At 42.0% G+C, this 21,226-nt stretch overlaps 2 protein-coding genes across 2 annotated transcripts in view; one reads left to right on the forward strand and one right to left on the reverse strand.

Moving 5' to 3' along the window:
* LOC117435691 (potassium voltage-gated channel subfamily H member 8-like) overlaps positions 1-21,226 on the reverse strand; it is a 95,277-nt gene that overhangs the window by 70,779 nt on the left and 3,272 nt on the right. The gene's annotated exons all lie outside the window — the stretch shown is intronic.
* Positions 464-6,222, forward strand: LOC131709057 (zinc finger and SCAN domain-containing protein 29-like). The gene is made up of 2 exons (XM_059010727.1): positions 464-2,143; positions 5,902-6,222. The coding sequence occupies exons 1-2, from the start codon at positions 1,156-1,158 to the stop codon at positions 5,910-5,912; spliced, it is 999 nt and encodes a 332-aa protein (XP_058866710.1). The 5' UTR covers positions 464-1,155; the 3' UTR covers positions 5,913-6,222.

A 21,226-nucleotide genomic window follows, 5' to 3' on the forward strand; every position in this document is an offset into this window, starting at 1 on the left:
TTTAAATCACATCAACCTTGCAAATATTGAGAATAAAGTCAGTATAGTAAGGGTATGTTTGATCAAATTCAAGCTTGGATGTAGGGTGGGAGGGTAGGGGCAGGATGTTCTAGCCACTCATCTAACATCACTGTCTTTTAACACATTAAATATAAAAAATAACAATCCTTACAAATGGCAATAGAAATACTACTGTATGTGTTGCAATCTCAGAACTATCGGTGTCTGTTCCAAACAAGCAGACTTTTTCTTTCATCATGATATTACTGATAGAGACATCACAACGTGTCAGAAAATACTTCACACTATTTTTTTTTTTAATTTAAAGCCTGTCGCTTGCTGTTTTATTTTTTTCTTTGTGCAATGTTGAGTACAGGAGGTGGCAGTAAAATGTACTTCAGAATTGCCTGAAGGACAAACAAAATAAATAATATGAATGTCACCTTGTGACAGAGAGAGAAAGAATTCAAACTGTAAATCTCCCTCCCGACCAAAGAAGGCGCTTGGTAAGGTGGATCGTATGCTTCCTCCTAGATGGACTGCCTTGACGGTAGGCGGAAACCGGAAGGTGACCATATTAGGGGGAGCGCGTAGTTGCATGTACCTGGAAGGATTCCATTGCAATCAGCTGCGGGGCGGGCCCCTATTGGAGAAACCATGGCAACGGGTTGTTTGCAAGGAGGAGGTTCTGGGTACAAAGGGGAAGCAGTTACGTTAGTACGGCCCCCTTGCGCTGATGACGGTATCCAGCCGGAGCCTGTGTCTCTGTTATTGTTTTGTTTTGTCTCTGACAGAGGAGGAGTGAGAGTCGGGAGCTGCAGCCGCGGAGCCAGCATTAGACCCGGAGCACGTCCCTCACAGCACAACACAGCACAGCACCAGCACTCACCACGACCCCGGAAGAAAGAGCACAGTTTCGTGCACGGAGGATTGTGGTTCAGGAGTGTCATTCTTTTGTTAATAAGGACTGTAAACCTGCCGTGTTCCCCCCGATACCATCGCTGGCAAAAGGGGGGGGGGGTGTTTATTATTATTATTTATTATAATTATTGGAATTAAAACACAGACGTTTTGGGAGAACTCTGGTCTGGACATTGCCTTTATTATCACCACTCACATCCTGTTCACAAGTGGTGTCAGAAACGGGATTTTACAATGGACCCTGCAGCACTGAACACCATGATGGAGGCTCAGGCACGTAGGCATGAAGAGACCTTGGCAGCGGTGATGGAGAGGATGAATGCCATGTTCCTCGCGGCCAACCAGAGGAGGGAACCGGTGGCCGAACCAGCAGTAGCGCCTCCGAAACCTAAAGTGGTGAAGATGTCGCTGGAGGATGATCCCGAGGCCTATTTAACATCCTTTGAAAGGCAGGCGACAGCAGCCCTATGGCCTCGGGAGTGGTGGGCTACCCAGCTGGGACCCAATCTGATCGGGGAAGCCCAGGCAGCCTACCACGCTTTAACCCATGAACAAGCCATGGATTATGATCTTGTAAAGAAAGCCATCCTTCAGCGACTGGACATCACGGAGGAGACGCACCGCCGCCGGTTCCGGGAGTACCAACGCCCAGAAGGAGTCCGACCCCGAGTAATGGCCCAGCAGTTGGTGGACCAGGTGACCCGGTGGCTCTGCCCTGGTGAACGCACAGCAGAGGAGGTGGCTGAGATTGTCACCATTGAACAATTTATACAGTTGCTGGGGCCAGAAGCCAGTAATTGGGTCAGCCGGCACCGGCCCACCACGCTGGACGCCGCGGTCAGGTTGGCTGAGGGGTACGAGGACTCTATGCCCACACCGCTGCCCACCCCGATACATTCCACGCCGACCTTCATCAGACCCAGGATGGCGGGCCCAAGGCCGGGGCCCCTTCACCCACACACACCCTTCACGTCTGGACCAGCACCCTCACGTTCCCCAACGGGTGGCCTCGCTCCACAACACTGGAGGCCGAGGTCAACCCCCAGCTGGGGTAGAACAGGGGCCCCCTCCCCGCTGTCAGGTCGGCAGCGGGACAATCAGGCTCCGTGGGCGCCTCTCCCTCTGGAATGTTACCGGTGCCATGGGGTCGGCCACCTTGCCCGGAATTGCCCCTCAGCAATGGAGTGTGGTGCGGCTTCGCATTATTTGGTACCGGCGACAGGTAAGTCCAGGGGTAATGATTGGGAGGGACCTTGTATTGTTGATGTGCGGGTTGGTAATGTGAGCACCCACGCATTAGTGGACTCTGGGTGTGGTCAGACCTTGATTTCGGAAACTCTCTTAGAAGGGGTACCTTGGTGGTCACGTGGGTTAGTGGTCATCTCCTGTATCCATGGAGATAACAAGGACTACCCCCTCACTAAATTAGATGTGACCATTGGTAGTCACACCCGCCGTGTAATTGTGGCGGTGGCAAAAAGGTTGCCATACCCTGTTATTTTAGGCCATGTTTCGAAACAATTATAAACCAAAAGGTAGAGCCAGTCTCCGGTAAGGCCATAGGAGCAGCGGGGGAAACTATTGGAGATATTTTTCCGCTGCATGCTGATCTGTTCCCCTCTCGGTTCCGCCCAAAAAAAAAAACTAAACGAGAGAGAAGGGTGGAAAAATGGGAGGGCGCATCAATGACACAAGGTTGGGGTTTGGTAGGAGACTCCTCCACGTCTGATAAATGCCAGGGAAAGGGAACTGGGATCCAGTGTGACCGACCGGGCCGAGTTACTGAGACCCCTAGTGCTGAGGCTACCATATCCCCGCTCGATATACCGAAAGTCTGGGACCGAGATGTTGATCTAGCGTACGAGCAAAAAAATGATCCTACGCTGGCTAACCTCTGGGGGCAGGTTCGGTCTATCGAGGGGAAGGAAGTAGATGGCAATCGGCCGCTCACATACCCTCACCACATTGTGCTTGGGCATTTGCTGTATAGAGTATCCCGAGCCCCGAGCACAGGGCAGACTGTAACACAGTTACTCGTTCCTCAGTCTTTTCGACATGAGATCATGCGGTTGGCTCATGATGTCCCTTGTTCGGGCCACTTAGGTAGCGAAAAGACTCAGGAACGAATATTGGCTCGATTTTACTGGGCGGGAGTGTACAGTGAGGTGAAGCGGTATGTGGCGACCTGTAGAGAGTGCCAACAGGTAGCGCCGGGGCGGGTTCGCCCGGCCCCATTGGTTCCACTGCCCCTGATTAATATCCCCTTTGAACGCATTGCAATGGACATAGTGGGCCCATTGAGCCAGTCTGACTGTGGATATACGCATATTTTAGTAGTGGTGGACTACGCGACCAGATATCCAGAGGCAGTACCATTGAGGTCCACTAGTGCATTAGCGATTGCAAAAGAGTTAGTGCAGATCATAGCGAGAGTAGGGATCCCCAAAGAAATTCTGACTGATCACGGAACTAATTTTATGTCACGGTGTTTAAAGGAACTGTATAAATTATTACAAATTCGATCCATTCGGACCTCCGTTTATCACCCGCAATCGGATGGTTTGGTGGAACGTTTTAATCAGACATTGAAGCAGATGCTGAGGCGGTTTGTCAACCAGGAGCAAAAACATTGGGCTAAACTCCTTCCCTACCTGATGTTTGCAGTGAGAGAGGTGCCTCAGAGCTCGACCGGGTTCTCTCCCTTTGAGCTGCTGTACGGGAGACAGCCACGAGGGGTCCTTGATCTTGTAAAGGAAGGATGGGAGGAGCAAAATAAAGATGCTAAAAACATAGTGAAATATGTAATTATGTTGAGAGATCGCCTGCAATTGGTTGGTCAGTTGGCACACGAGAACTTAAAACAGGCTCAGCATCGGCAAGAGCAGCAGTACAATAAACAAGCACGGATTCGGACTTTTCGGCCAGGAGATAAGGTACTGCTGCTACTTCCCACTTCGGAGTCTAAACTGTACGCTAAGTGGCAGGGACCATATGAGGTGATGCGGGCAATTGGTAATGTAAACTACGAAATCAGACAACCCGATCGCCGGAACAAAACTGAAATTTACCATATTAATTTATTAAAACCCTACAATGAAAGGGAGGCCCTGTTTATAGCCAATGACAGTATAGAAGAGGATTTTGGTCCCTCTGTCAGTACACCAGCTACAGTTAACATTCCGATGGGGGAACAATTACTTCCTGATCAGAAGTGTGAACTCCGTGGGTTAGTGAAACAATTTGGTGATGTTTTTTCTGACTTGCCTGGCAGAACTAATATGATTGAACATGCTATTATTACTCCCGCAGGTGTCAGGGTTCGAGAGAGACCGTATCGAATCCCGGAGAGTCGCAGGGGTGCCGTTGGCCGGGAGGTGAGGGATATGCTCGAGCTTGGAGTCATTGAGCCTTCCCGGAGCGAGTGGAGCAGCCCGATAGTGATGGTGCCTAAGAAGGACGGCTCCACTCGGTTCTGCGTGGATTTCAGAAAGGTTAATGCCATCTCCAAGTTTGATGCATATCCCATGCCTCGGGTAGACGAGCTCCTCGACCGACTGGGAGGAGCGCGGTTGATTTCGACTTTGGATCTGACGAAGGGATACTGGCAAATTCCACTGACCCAGAGTTCGCAAGAGAAAACTGCTTTCTCTACCCCAGGTGGCTTGTTCCATTTCCAGACCATGCCCTTTGGGTTGCATGGAGCCCCGGCCACCTTTCAGAGACTGATGGACCAGGTCCTAGCGCCCCATCAGCAGTATGCCGCTGCATACATTGATGACGTGGTGATTTTCAGCTCTACCTGGAGAGAGCATATTATTAGACTTTCGGCCGTCCTACAGTCTCTGAGGGAGGCGGGGCTGACGGCTAACCTGGGCAAGTGTGCATTCGGCAAACAAGAAACCCAGTATCTTGGCTTCCTTATGGGTAATGGGCGGGTAAAGCCGATCGCTTCTAAAGTCCAGGCTCTAGTGGAGACGGCGATCCCGAGAACCAAACCGCAGGTGAGATCACTATTGGGGTTAGCAGGCTATTATCGCCGCTTTATCCCCGAGTATGCCACCATAGTTAACCCCTTGGTAGAGCTCACCAAAAAGACGGCTCCAAAAATAGTTAAGTGGACAGGGGAGTGTCAGGGGGCCTTTGACACGATTAAGAGGAGACTATGCCAGGCCCCAGCACTTATTTCACCAGATTTCAGTAAGGAGTTCATCCTCCAGACCGATGCCTCCCAGATTGGTCTGGGGGCGGTCCTGTCCCAGCAAGTTGACGGGGTAGAACACCCGATTATTTACATGAGCAAAAAATTGGCTCCACGGGAGATTAACTACTCCGTCATTGAGAAGGAGTGTTTGGCCATCAAATGGGCCACTCATGCCCTTCGCTATTACTTGCTGGGGCGTTCTTTCACTCTTGTCACTGATCATGCTCCTTTAAGGTGGTTGCATACGATGAAGGACAATAACGCTCGGATAACTCGGTGGTATCTGGCGCTGCAACCCTTCCACTATACAGTGAAACATCGTGCGGGTAAGGAGCATCAAAATGCAGATTTTTTTTCAAGGGAGGGGGGCCCATTGGGGAACTTAGAATTGGCCGAGTGTGCCTTCGGCATCACTCTGAGGGGTGAGATGTGTGACAGAGAGAGAAAGAATTCAAACTGTAAATCTCCCTCCCGACCAAAGAAGGCGCTTGGTAAGGTGGATCGTATGCTTCCTCCTAGATGGACTGCCTTGACGGTAGGCGGAAACCGGAAGGTGACCATATTAGGGGGAGCGCGTAGTTGCATGTACCTGGAAGGATTCCATTGCAATCAGCTGCGGGGCGGGCCCCTATTGGAGAAACCATGGCAACGGGTTGTTTGCAAGGAGGAGGTTCTGGGTACAAAGGGGAAGCAGTTACGTTAGTACGGCCCCCTTGCGCTGATGACGGTATCCAGCCGGAGCCTGTGTCTCTGTTATTGTTTTGTTTTGTCTCTGACAGAGGAGGAGTGAGAGTCGGGAGCTGCAGCCGCGGAGCCAGCATTAGACCCGGAGCACGTCCCTCACAGCACAACACAGCACAGCACCAGCACTCACCACGACCCCGGAAGAAAGAGCACAGTTTCGTGCACGGAGGATTGTGGTTCAGGAGTGTCATTCTTTTGTTAATAAGGACTGTAAACCTGCCGTGTTCCCCCCGATACCATCGCTGGCAAAAGGGGGGGGGGGTGTTTATTATTATTATTTATTATAATTATTGGAATTAAAACACAGACGTTTTGGGAGAACTCTGGTCTGGACATTGCCTTTATTATCACCACTCACATCCTGTTCACACACCTTTGTAAGGATTGTAGAAGGAGAAGCAACTATAATCGTGTTACTTTTAATTAATCATGTTAAAAGTGACTAAATTCAATCAAACTTATTTATTAAAGCATACATTGTTCAAAGATTAGCATTCAAAGATTATTAGTAATACAGAAATACGCAGTTATTGCAATTATACCTCTATGCGTGATATAATGGTCATCTAGTATATATATATATATATATATATATATATATATATATATATATATATATATATATATATTACAGCACAGGTGTCTACCTGAACTGGAGGTATTCATTCAGGTACAGGAGTGAATGATGTCATCATGAATCTCCTGAACAGCCCAATTAATGCATCTAAGTTCCATGTATTTATATGCTACAGCTAAGATATTATGCCAAGTCTACTCTATCACCCCATGCACTTCAACTCTGTGTTCTGTTCACTCTGCCATGTACACAATCTTGATAAGACTCGTTTTAGCCAGACGAGTGGTTTGTTATTGTGAACCTTCATAACCCATTTCAAAACATGCAATTTAACCCTTAACCTTGAAAGCCTTTCTATGTGGTTTTTTTAATGTATTTTAAAAATGCAGATTCAAAATGTTTTTGGACAATTTTTAGCAAGGATTGATCAGATAAGGGAGCACTATTTATTCATTATATTTGTTAAACAGTAATACACATTTTCTGCCAACACTCTTCACGGTACTTCAATTGCTATGTCTAATTAAATGTGACTAATTTAAAAATGTTTAATATTAAAAGTCTTTTTTTGTTCCATTTTTTATTCTGCTTAAAACAAAGGCTAAGCACTTGCTATGGTGTAGCTTTTCCCCCACATTGACGGCTGTCCCATGGAACAACTCCACCATGATGGATTTTGACAACCTACAAGTAAATTGTAAATGCAATTTCTGATAGAGCTTCAAAGCCTCAACCAGATGAATGAATTCTGATGTCTGTTTGCTGTGACGCATTAGAAGTGCACAGTTTGAAAAAAGCGAAATTGTACTCAACCAGTCAAAGTTTCACGGATAGCTGAGCAGCCTCTTTAAAAAAAAAAATAGTCCGATTTCTAAACATTTTATTAAAGGGGTAGACAATATTAACAAAGTGACAATAATTTATTACAATAATAAAAACTGCAGTCTTATCATCGTTCAGTAGATGCATTACTGCTCGACATTAATAGGATTTCAAAGTCAAAACTGTGGTTAATAAGACTATAAATGCTCTGTTACAGACGCAAGTGATGAAAGTGCATAAATCCAGAAACTAAAGTGACTGTTGAAAACACCATAGTCCTATTTACTGTGAGCGTTTCAAAATGATATTTTATTTGACGTGTTAGCAAAAGAAGAAAGACACAAAGTTGTGGTTTGTTAGGAGGCGAGTTGGTAGCAGAGAACAAAAACATTTTGATGTGACAGTTGTTAAATTGACTTTGCCATCCAATACAATTCAACATCAATCTCCTTAACTTCGGCAAGCTTTGCATGTCATTTGGTATCATGACAAAGTACTGCTTGCATAGTTTCTAGCTGGATAATATTTATTCTGTGCTCTTGAGACCTCTGGCTTTGCCGGCTGTGTCAAATCTTTTCACAGAGCTGTTTTATTAAACTATATACCATAGTGTCCAGGGAGGCTAATGCCTAAATTATGTGGAAATACCTACCTACACTATCCTCTTTACACACAGTAAATGACAGCTAATTCACTTCAGCAGGGGAGGGTTAGGGGTGCTTCTTCTTGTGCCATACAACACGCTATTTTTGAATTTCAACACCCTGATGTGTGTTATTGCTTTCATAATGCCATGCAGTACCGGTATTCTTGTCGTTATTAACATCGAACAGTAATGCATCTACTGAACGATGATAAGACTGCAGTTTTAATTATTGTAATAAATTATTGTCACTTTGTTAATATTGTCCACCCCTTTAATAAAATGTTTAGAAATCGGACTATTTTTTTTTTAAAGAGGCTGCTCAGCTATCCGTGAAACATTGACTGGTTGAGTACAATTTCGCTTTTTTCAAACTGTGCACTTCTAATGCGTCACAGCAAACAGACATCAGAAGTCATTTGTCTGGTTGAGGCTTTGAAGACCTATCAGAAATTGCCATCACAATTAACATTGTGATCACCACCCTGTCCTGCTAAATTTGGATATAATCTGAAGGCAATATGGATCGGGTGCAAGCTGCTGCATGTTTATTGCTCCGAAGAAGAAGAAAAATAAAGAGAAGAATGTGGATTCACCCTATAACAACGAGCAACAGGAAATCCTAGGGGAGTACCAACGAGTACCAGCCATTCTAAGTGCCAGCCGTCTAAGGGCCACACATCCAAGGGCAGTCTGAGCGGTGGCAGTCCGAGCGAGGACAGGTAGAGCGAGGACCTTTCCCAAATCTCTCCTAATGGCTCCTAGAGGTCTCATTCACACCTTGACACTTAATGTCTGGATCCCCTGGACAAAGCGTGCTCACTCTTGCTCCTCTCCTAGAATGAACATTGGTAAGTACTTGCTTCAGATACCGCTAACTCCCTCTCCCCCTGTGCTGCCTGCTACAAACTGTAAATTCTCCTTCCTAAATTGCCTTTCTCTGACTAACAAATCTCTGCTTCTCAACGAACCTATAGCGGATACTAATCTTGATCTTCTCTCTCTAGCAGAAACCTGGCAATCGCTACATCTATCCACCCCAAATGGCTACTCTCTCTTTGACAAGCCACGTCTCTCTGGTAGAGGTGGGGGCACTGCTGTTATTGCTAACTCTGTGCTTGCTGCCTCAACTCTCTCTATGCCAGCCTTCTCTTCCTTTGAGCATCTCGCTATCAAGCTCCCCTCTCCTATGTCCCTCACCCTTGCTGTTATCTACCAAAGAATAACTCTGCTTTTATTGCAAAGTTCTCGAAATTCCTCTCCCTAACCTGCACTTCAACTGACAAAATTCTACTCCTAGGTGATTTCAACATCCATCCCACTCACACCTGTGGACACACCCTGGATCTGCTCATCACCAGGGGTCTTGATATCTCCAGTCTCTCAGTCATGGATATCTCTCTCTGTGACCTTTTCTTAATCACTGCCAATATTAATCTTCCTGCACATTCAGCTACTACTGATACTCAGGAAGTCAGGAAATGCCATTGAGGCTTGTCTTAAAAACAAACTGTTATACAATAAAATCCACTTAGAATAGTATGCTTTTTTGTGCCGAATGTAATCTAGGTGAATTGTACAATCCAAAGAATGATATTTTGTGAGATTTATATAATAGTTTGAGAAATTATTATTACAATTAATACGACAGGTGTCATTTTCTTTTGCGATATGTAGTGACTTTAGAGCTCTGTAAATGTAAAACTACTCAAACATACTTTAATATTTTAAGACAGACGTGAAGTGGACAAAAAGTTGTATTTAAAAATATATTTGTTTTGCAATTGATGATTACTGGGATAATCTTACATCGATTTCAAAACTGCTGCATTCATGATTCACACACTGTCCTAGAGGATAAACCAGATCTCGCTCTGTTTGCCCACCCTACCTCTAGCGGCTACTACATCTGATGTTCACCGCCTGAACTGAAAGGTAATATGCAGTAATATTTTGACCTATATTTCATTAATAAATTAATAATTGCTGTAGTTTCCTAACTTTATTTTCCTTAAAATGACTAAAGCTTAACAAAACAATGTTGGCACAATTTTCTATTTTTGAGTGTGTGAGTTAAGTGTACTGTAACCATGAAATTAATGTTTTGGAAAGAGCATTAATGTTCTTTTAATATTGCAAATTAGATTTTTCTTGCTTAACAACTATTCTACAGAAGAGCACAACACTGTAGGGAAATATCCAACCATTTTAAAACGTTAGGCTATGGGGCAGTGTCACAAAGACGGCCGGAGTGGGTGGCGTCAGACCAGATGCAGGAAATAAACACACAGAGACTTGGGGTTTTGGTGAGGCTGAGCGCGTGATCGCGCTCAGCATTTAATAAACAGAACAGAAAATAAAAAGGTTTTAAACACAAAAACACGGGACACGGCACTACACGCCAAAATAAAAAGACAAACAAAACGGACTACACAGACAAAACACGGTGAGCAGATTTAACTATTACTATTATTATTATTATCTTTACCTCCGTCTCCAATCCCGTTCTCCACTCACCGAACACCTAACCCCGACTGCAAGAAATGTGCGTCTATATATACTATTGTGCTGGGATTCAATTACTAATTAATTATTCACTTGAATCCCAGCACGTGAATTAATTCTGTGCAACCCCGTGCTCACATATTACATTTAACCAGCACGTGAAGTGATTTGTGCTCTCCTCGTGCCTAAATACAAATCTACACTTTTTAAATACACGTGAAACACAGACCCGTTTATATCCCGTGTACCAATGACTATACACCAACATTTACACACGCACGCAACACACAACACATAACACACAAATGCACACAGGGGCTGGGCACATTGCCACAGGCAGATACTAATGTTAGAATAATAAGGAGACAGAAAAGATGTAGCTTTTCAACTTACATAGCACACAATATGGATCACAATTTAACATTAATCTGTGCAGCTAAATCCTTGTTTTCCGCACAGAAATGGGAATAATAAATAGGACAAGTCATCTTTTCAAATTGAGAGCCAGCACTGATCAAGAGGCGAGACTTTAAAATTATCTCTCAAAACAGAGTCACCAGCAACGTCAATAAAATTCTCTTTTAGACTCCTGGCAATCTTGGCCTTTGCTACAAAGTCCTCTGAAAATGGATTTCAAACCCAGGGCGAAATCCTGCATTTATAATTTGCCTCTTTCAGGAAAATATTTGCTGAATTGCATGCAAAGCTTAAGACAGATGCTCCAGAATTACACTTTCCAACTTCCAGATCTGACATTTCACAGTCCATAATGACAGAAGAAAAGTACATCTGACAGCTCTTTTAGCATCACTTTTGCATCTTGCGCCTTCTTGTATATTCAACAGTGGCACCATACACAGCGTGGTGCAACAGCTTTGACCCAAGCTACTGTTGCGTCCAGTCATGACTTTTGCCCCATCCGTACAAATCTCGACACAGTGATTCCACTCACTGTTTTTATTTCTCATGTACCGGTCTAAAAATGTGTACAGCTCCTCAGTAGCCGTTCCTGTCGGGACAGAATGAAAAGATAAAAAGTCCTCTTTGATCTCAGGTGAGGTGATGTACTGAACGAAAACCATAATTTGTGCTGCATTTTACGGCATCAGTACCCTCACCAATTTGTAGAGCGAAAAAAAGGCATTTCGCTCACTGCTGTACTTCATCTAGCTGCTCCTCAATGTCTCCTGCCAAATCAGCAATTTCGTGACTAAGCATGTTGTCAGATAGTGGGATGAGACTTAGCTGGTCAGCAACTTTCCTTCCACATACTATCGATGCCATTTTAATCACTGCTGGCCCAATTCTATGAGAGTTTCCACTTCATGCTATTTCGTATAAAACAGCATAGTGGTAGCACTGTGTTCTTCCGTTACCTTCATCTGCTTTCAGTTGAAAGAGCTTTAGTTTGGAAAAATCACATGGTCCAAAAAATGCTCCATTCATTCACAATTTTCGAAACAGCAAAGCAACCAGTCTCAAACGAGCGGAAAAGACATCTGATTGGAACGTGACACTCACATCAGTTATGTAGTGCAGGTGCTAGGTGGGGCTGAAGTGGCATGAGCAGTTTGGTCAATGAAGGTTTGGTGATATGCCACAAAACGCATGGGTAACAGGATCTTTCTGAAGGGCCAGTCTTATTTTACCAACAACATTTTGAAGAAACAAGAACAATTCTTAACACGTCAGGTCCTCACGCCCAAGGGGGGCAAGCCCCACAGTTTGAAAACCCTGGGTCTAAGATGATTTCCATTGTAATAGTATTAACACTGGAGCTGTCGAGTCCCTAAATACTAGCTTTCAACACACCAAATACTGTGCTATATCTTTCTGTTAACTTTCTCAATTAAAGCAGATTGATATTGTTTGTTTAATACACAGTAATGAGGCTTTTCGTTCACACTAGTGGCCGTTCACTGGACAGATCACAAGACGGATCACAAGGAGGTGAAGTGACTTGATCAGGGTCACACAATGAGTCAGTGGCTGAGGTGGGATTTGAACCGGGGACCTTCTGGTTAGAAGCCCTTTTCTTTAACCACTGGACCACACAGCCTCCTCTGAAATAGTTCAGCACTGGTAACAAGCTTGGCTCATGATAATAATAACTATTAGAAAAACAAATGTTTTATTAAAAAGCAATACTAAAATCTAGGCGAGACTTTTAAGTGCACGTTAAATAATTTCTATAGCTATGTAAGTCTGTATATTAGTAAGTGTCAATGTCATCTAGTGAATGCCTATTCTGTAATACAAGGAATACAAAGGGAAACTTGATCCACAGTAGGTGTTGACTAGGTGGCGCTGGTGCTTCCTAACATATTGACAGTTTTGCTGATCGAGCCTGTGTTACTGTGCTTAGGTATATGGCTAGTAATCCCATCTACAGGAGGTTTAATTTGATATGAATGGTAGTATATTGATGCTTAATCCCCAGGCACTGTGGCGTAGTGGTTAGCGCTGCTGCCTCACAGCGCCAGGGTCCTAGGTTCGAATCCGGCCTAGGGTACTGTATGTGTGGAGTTTGCATGTTCTCCCCGTGTTCGCGTGGGTTTTCTCCGGGTACTCTGGTTTCCTCCCACAGTCCAAAGACATGCTGTCCAGGTTGATTGGTTACTCTAAATTGCCCTCTGTGTAAGTGAGAGTGTGTGTGGCGCCCTGCGACGGACTGGCGTCCTGTCTAGGGTGTAGTCTCGCCTTGCTCCTTGTGTATGCCGGGTTAGGCTCCGGCTCACTGCGACCCTGTAAAGGAGTAAGCGGTTAATGATAATGGATGGATCCCCATGTCCTAGTCAATGGAACATTATCAAGGATTACCTTCCCTTTCCCATTTGCTGTATTTGTATGGATGACCACTATGCTAGGTAACCCAATAACCACACTATAACTCCAGCAAAGTAACACATTTAATAAGATATTTATTTTCTGCCACTAGGCAGCAATTGATAATGATACAATTTTTGATAACGAACAAATAAAGTGCAACTTACACCTGAGCGGCTGTGAAGCTGCCAGTTCTGATTACATTTTGCTCTCATGTAAACAGCTGTGGATTTCTTAAGGACAGCCTCTTTTAGTTACAACAGTTTGCGAGGGGGAAAGGTTAAGACAGGCCATTAAATGCTCTGCTAATCCACATTGGTATCATTCATTTTAATCTGAGACATCCCTGCAAAAACAAATACTCTTCATTCAGATCCAGCTGGAGCACATATATTTATTCTACATACTTAAATGTCTTTAAATAAAGCAATATTGTTGGTACATGTACATTTGCAGCACAGCTATATCTGAATCATGTATTTATTTTGCATTTATTATCAGCAGCCGCCCCACGGACTCCCTGACTTAATTAATAATACAAACGTACAGAAGTTTAACCAAAGATTATATCAGATGATATAGTTTTTAATGCTTACGGCTGACATTATTGCTTAATTAATACATGCTTGCTCTGTTTTGAAAGCTGATATGAGGCTGTCAATGGTTAGAAAAGTACGGGTTAAGGGAACTTTTTAATGAGTCCACATGGGAGGTCTTTTCTTTTTATAGAAAAACGTTTCTACTTAAAACATGTTCATCAGTACTGTAGCTTAGAAAGTAGGTTATTCCATTGAGTCTATTTTATGGAACATTGTTGTTTAGCCCAGGCTAAATGGAGACAGCAGGAGTTCTCTTTATCGAAGCCTTGACATTTAGAAAGATTCCTCTGTGGCTAGCTTTGTACTGGGTAAAAGAAAATCAGCTTTTGTTTGGAAAAATAATTTTCCTGCGCTAGTGAAATGAAGCAAGATAAGGGTCTGTTAAAGTCAAATCTTATTGTCATATCTCCCTGCTAAACATCATTTCTTAAATACTTTCAAATATTTTGACAATATACAGTATGTGGTAAATATCATTGACCATTTCATTGATATCTAATACATATTTGTATTACATTATTACATTACATCAGTTTGCTAGAGACAACCAGATCACTGAGAGTTGACTGAGCAGGAGACTAAGAATAAAAAACACTTTGTATAGTATTACAATTGATGCAAATGATGGCAGCATGCTACACCTGTGGCACACTGGAAATACAATTGGATTAATTACATGCATCATATTTTGGACTATATATTAACACTAAACATGTAAAGCCTCACTATTTTTCACAACTAGTCTACGTGATTAATACCATAAAGGCAACTATTTCACTGATATCTAATAAATATTTTTAATTACATCACGTGCAATTTTATTTTGGCTAGAACTTTTATAGAACATAAGCCAAATCAGCCTCCCTTTACTCTTAACGCTGTAAGGATGAATAAGAAGACAGCTGACACATATGGAGCAAAGTGGAGCAAATTGTACCTTATTGTAATATACTAATCCAATGTATGTTGTATGCTCCTCAAACCTCCTTGTAACAACTACAATTGATTAAAGCCTTACTGACCAATGAACCAATGCTTGTGAACGTGGGCATCTTCATTGACTAAGAATGGAATTGTAAATAACATGTGGCGGTTATGCCCTGTGAAATCAACCATAACACGTCTTCGAAATCCATGGTCGTAACATGTTAAATTGTCTGGTGTGAATTTTAACTATTTCTAGAAAGACAGATTTTTGTTTAAAAAGATTTGTAAACATTAAAAAGGAAAGTTGGAAAGTTATATCTTTTCTTCAGTAAAACTTTTGTTCACAGCTCAGCTATCTTTTTAAAAATGAAACTTACTCATTCCATGCATTGTATGTCACATCCCCAATAGAACCTATAAGCAGCAACTACACTTATGTCGCTGAGAGTCTAGAGCTGCACTCGGAATGCCAATGACAAAGTATTCTAAACGTTTAAACCACAACAGAATCTACATAAACAGATTTCAAAGGATAATAACAGCTTTTGGTCTGTTTTTCATTTAGATTTAATGACTTATATTGTACTTTGTCTTGTACTCTTTGTATGACAGACCCGACTCACTTTGCTCTGCATTTTTCGCTTTTTAAACATTATAGTTGGATTTTGTTTTCATAGCTTTTGATTAATGAGACAAGTAAACTGCTACTGTACCAATAAAAAGTGTACTGTACCACACACACACACAAAATACATTGTTAACCTGGAATGAATATACCGTATGTAAATAAAGTAAAAACTATTTTGTAAAATACCTAAAAATAAAATTCCCATGTTTAGTGAACGAACACTAACACAGATGAGCCACTAAGGTTTGTTATGCATAATTAAATCGTTGTTACAGCGTTACGCTTCGCAAGATTCTGTTTGCTGCCCAGATCAGCAAACAGAATACTGTCATATAATTAACAGATTTTTTGTGTCCGTTTTCTGTGATCATAAAAAGCCTGGAGGCTCTTTGCAGTGCCCCTGTGATCTCCACCCCAGATGCTGCCTTCTGTGTAAAGCTACAGGATTACTGCAGGTCTCCATGAGACCGAGGCAGTTCACTCATCAGCCATTTCTCTCTTAACATGTGTTCTGTATAGTGCAAGTAGCCTTTAACACTAGCTGAGGTACAGAGATATAGACAACATAAGAACATAAGAACATAAGAAAGTTTACAAACGAGAGGAGGCCATTCAGCCCATCTTGCTCGTTTGGTTGTTAGTAGCTTATTGATCCCAGAATCTCATCAAGCAGCTTCTTGAAGGATCCCAGGGTGTCAGCTTCAACAACATTACTGGGGAGTTGGTTCCAGACCCTCACAATTCTCTGTGTAAAAAAGTGCCTCCTATTTTCTGTTCTGAATGTCCCTTTATTTAATCTCCATTTATGACCCCTGGTCCTTGTTTCTTTTTTCAGGTCAAAGAAGTCCCCTGGGTTGACATTGTCTATACCTTTTAGGATTTTGAATGCTTGAATCAGATCACTGCGTAGTCTTCTTTGTTCAAGACTGAATAGATTCCATTCTTTTAGCCTGTCTGCATACGACATGCCTTTTAAACCCAGGATAATTCTGGTTGCTCTTCTTTGCACTCTTTCTAGAGCAGCAATATCCTTTTTGTAACGAGGTGACCAGAACTGAACACAATATTCTAGGTGAGGTCTTACTAATGCATTGTAGAGTTTTAACATTACTTCCCTTGATTTAAATTCAACACTTCTCACAATATATCAGAGCATCTTGTTAGCCTTTTTTATAGCTTCCCCACATTGTCTAGGTGAAGACATTTCTGAGTCAACATAAACTCCTAGGTCTTTTTCATAGTTCCCTTCTTCAATTTCACTATCTCCCACATATAGCAGGGTAAGGTGGTCGACTATTTTTTATAAGAAACTAAGAAGTATACAAGCATTTCAGCTAATGCCTCCATTAGGGAGCTTTGTTAAATTAACAGTTTTTTAAATCTGTGCCATCTGTACTCACACGCCAGATAAACGTGAATTTATCTAAATAAATGTACATTTCGCATGACACAATGTACAGTTTTAAATTAAGTTTACAAATTATATGCAAAATAGATAGTCCCATTATTTTTTTTATTTAATTTAATTTGGCTGCAGATGAGAGAACCATCTCGCTGTAGTAGTTTCCATAACAGCGAATTATACTTCCATTAATTTTTCTTGATCTCGTTAACATGCTGTGGCGGGGTGCTCCGCCCTTTTATTTATTTATTTATAACATATATACATATATGAGTGCTGTATTATTATTATTTTTATTGTTGTTGTTATCGTTTTGTGTATTTGCATTATGCATTATTATTTTGAATTGTGTATTGTGGCAAGGATGGGGTTAATTTCCCATCCATAAAAACCTTGTGAAGAATGTGTCTGGAGCCTTAATTAGGTCATTGATTGATTGATGGGTAGTTCCAGCTCCAGCCACAGTATAAAAGGACCCACTCTGGGCTCATTAGGGGTTGGTTAGAGAAGGACAGAGACAGAGACAGAGACAGAGACAGAGACAGAGACAGAGACAGAGACAGAGACAGAGACAGAGACAGAGACAGAGACAGAGACAGAGACAGAGACAGAGACAGGCACAGGCAATGAATTTTGTGAAGTTGTTACAAAGGTACTCGTTTGATTAGACTTTTTGTATTTGGTTTTGTGAACCTTTTGTTTTGGCCTGTGTCCCCTTTTGTTTAGTTTGAAAAGTCTTGTGTTTGTATTTAATAAACATACTGCTGCGGCAGTTTTCAGCCCCGCATTTCAGAGTTCTGTGCACTGCTTCCTGGTCTTGTCACACACCACACGGCCCATCCTGCCACACATGCATTTTGATTAACAAGTTCCCCATATGTAGTTGTTGAGACAGGAAATGATGTAGGTGTCTGCGACAATTAAGCTTTTTAATGAGAAATGAGTTAATTAACAACCTCATCGACTCAATTTCAAAGCATTAATTGATTTAATTAACACATTCCGTTTGAAAATCACTTGCTACTAAAGCTCGCCTTACTATACCACAAGTTCGATACAAGAACGCTGTTTTTTGAAAATCCTGCCCTTGGGCTCTCATGAGTTTATGGTTATAGAATAAGCTGAAGCACTGGAGCACAGTCGTGGTAAATGTGTCAGTCTTAGACAAGCCAAAGGATATTCAAACTGAAACCAGTGGAGACATGACTATTGCTACCGACAGACAAAAGCAGGTATCTTTAATCCCAGAACAGTATTAGTTAGTTCTCTTAATACAGCAGTATCTGGATTTGGTCTGCCTCGTTTTCAATAATGAGCAGTATCTGGCTCAATAATGAGCTCCAGCAAGTTGCAGGAAGTTACAAAGAAAGAGGAAGTAGCCCCCTGACAATGAATAACCTCCATCAAGAGTAAAGACCACTCATCACAAACCCCAGTGTGTTGAAACATCCAGTACATTATATTATATTACATTCTATCCCTTGGAAACCCTAGACATCAGTCATCTTGCCCCCAGCGTCATTAACCATCTTATTATAGACTAACGATATTGTTTCCAGCTGTTCCCCAAGTGAAATTCTGGCTATTGTTGTCTAATGCTACTGTGCCTTAGCTTTGCCTGGAAGCCACATATAAACTTTAAAAGATCATTCTGTAAATATTTTAACTTTGTCAGTAAAACAACAAAACAAAACAATATTTCATGATTGCGATTTGCTCATTAAAGTTGCAACACTGGAGACTGGCATGCCTTGTAACTACAGTAAAACCATGAAACTTATCTGCCAGCTTCTAACCTAGACATGGAAAGGTCAAAGGCAAGTGAATCACCCTACTGCTCTCTCTTAAGAATTACATGATTTTGCTTTCTTATTGCATAATGCTGATGTCTTTTCAACTGATCTGGGGCCCAAACGCTTCACAGGAGCTCCACATAGTTAGCATTTAATGGACATTAACACAGTAAATTGTTCTGACTTTGAAACAGTTGTGATATTTTGCACCTTGTAAATAGTCCAAAAGCTGAACCACTGAGGATTTATCTCAAAAGACCCTTACAGCTTGTAAACATGGAGCGATAAACCGAAAACTGTCACGTATGAGCAATTTTGTAAAGTACTGTGTACCTGCAGCTCTATCTAATTACACTGTTTTTGTCTATCATCTTCGTTTTATTAGAAATAATTCTGAAAATTATTCTTGTTACAAAATGAAAAGGATAAATCTTGTGGCTTTTATGTTTTTAATAAGCTGTTATTATTAATAAGGGGGCAATAAGCATTTCTTTTGAGACTTCAAATCATTTTGTGTTGAAAAGAAGGAAGGTAGCCCGCATAGATTTCCATTTGAACCTATTTTACATCAGCAAGGGGATTTGGTATCCATAGCCAATGCAGCTTGGAAATCAACTTATTAAGTGTACAATACTGTGGCTGGGCAGGAGCCCTGCACATGAAGAGAGGTTTTTGTGTTAATGTATATTGTAAATGGTGTGTGTTTATTGTAATTGTTGTAATTAATTAATGAAGTACTTGACGCTCCTGGGAAAGCCTGCCTGCTGTGTGTGAGTGCCAGCTGTGGAATCTAATCAGCAGGTAGGTGTGTTCCAGGTATAAAAAGGTCTCGTTTATTCACCTCAGGGCTGCTGCAAAGCCAAAGGGCTGAACATCGTCCATGCTACCCGGACAAAGAGAGTGAAAATCTTGCTGAAAGCCTCTGATCGCTGTGAGGGTAAACCGGTGTCGGAGCCGAAGAAAGAAACCGAAGCCGCCAGTAGCTGGAGTCGGGGTTTGTTTATTATTGAACAAGCCAGATTAGTTCAGGGATTGTAGATCCCACCAAGTATAGAGAGCGAGGTGAATAATCGGGTCCTCTATGCATTAGGGAGTAGCGCACCCCACTTTTACGGCACCTTTTATTTGATGGTTTTGGTACAGTGCTTTTATTGTGTTTTACGTACATTCCCCTGTATGTCTTCAGTGCGCTACCATTGCTGGTAGTGTCACGTTAGCTGTTCACTGTATGTAAATAAATCCTGTTCCCCGCGGGGCATATCAACGTCAACCTCTGTCTTGATCTCCTGCCTGTCACTCAACAGCGAATGCACTCACCCACACGACAGTAGCCTGTTACAAATACAAATATACAAACCCTTTTAAGTAGAAAAAAAAGACATGGAAAAGTTACAATGTACTACATTTAAAGTCACACTAGACAAAATAGGGCAATATCCACAGGACACACATGAATAGTCTCAATTACGCCTGTTCACTGGGTACACCATTCAAATATTCTACTAAAGTACTTTACAGCAATTGTACTGCTGTATATCATGCCAATGAATAAACCATTATAATAGTTTTGATTCACTTAAAGGAACTTTTAAACTAGGGCAGTTTTTTTTTAAAGTAAGCTTCTTTTTTACAATAAATACTGCATGACTCAGATAAAGGGGATAAATAACATGCAAATGGTAGAGTTGTATTATTCAGTATAAATACTACTTAACTTCTGTTGAGGTCACATTTAAATAAGCAATGAAATTCCTTCTGTGAGTGATATTGCCACTCAGTTATTCTTTTCACCTTTCAGCATGCAGGCTTGTGTTTTGAGGAACTTCAAAGCAGATTAGTAAAGCAACATCATTTGGTGATTCAGTGAGAGTGATCCATAACTGTCCATAACATTAGGTGCAATGGCTCAGATATTTATTAGATGTTGGTTAAGTAATGAGGACATGTAGAGGGGGCAAATGAGGCAACTCAACGTCATGTCACTCAGTTATTGAATGAGTAACACAGTGTGGTCTCCTGTATGTCGAGTGGATACCAAACCAGTGGTAATGTCAGGAGACCACATGATAGGCAGTGGATAAGAGTCCCCACCACTCACCTCATCCTGTACAACCCAGGATGCCCTTATTCACGACTGGGGCCAGCTTCAACAACATGTGGGATGTACAGGTGTTGTCAGTGTGTGAATGTGTCTTGTGGCAGAACATACACTGATACTGATCATGTGCAAACAAACAGTACGTGACTCTTTAAAAAATGTGTTCATGAGTTCGAGTTTTCATAAAACCTTTGGACTTTATGAACCATCATTTTACACAGGTTAAACCGTATATTAACACAAACAGCCACACAATAAATGGCATAATATGAAACTCCTTTTTGTTGAAAATCTTGATCCTTAGCAAATGTTGAGTAGTATAGTTGCTAATGGCCGACTGTGGCAGGGCTAAGGCCCTGCACATATAAATGTGTATATATTGTGTGTGTCACGTGTAATTGTGTATATATAGTTGTGACTTACTAATTAGTATTATGAGTGGTTTTGGCAGGGGTGAAAGCCCACCCCTGCAATCTCAAATATGTACTTCCTCTTCAATTGAGCAGGCCACCAAACATGTGAGAATGTATGCTTGAATGG

This window comes from Acipenser ruthenus, chromosome 3 (assembly GCF_902713425.1).
Source record: "Acipenser ruthenus chromosome 3, fAciRut3.2 maternal haplotype, whole genome shotgun sequence".
Classification (NCBI taxonomy): domain Eukaryota; kingdom Metazoa; phylum Chordata; class Actinopteri; order Acipenseriformes; family Acipenseridae; genus Acipenser; species Acipenser ruthenus.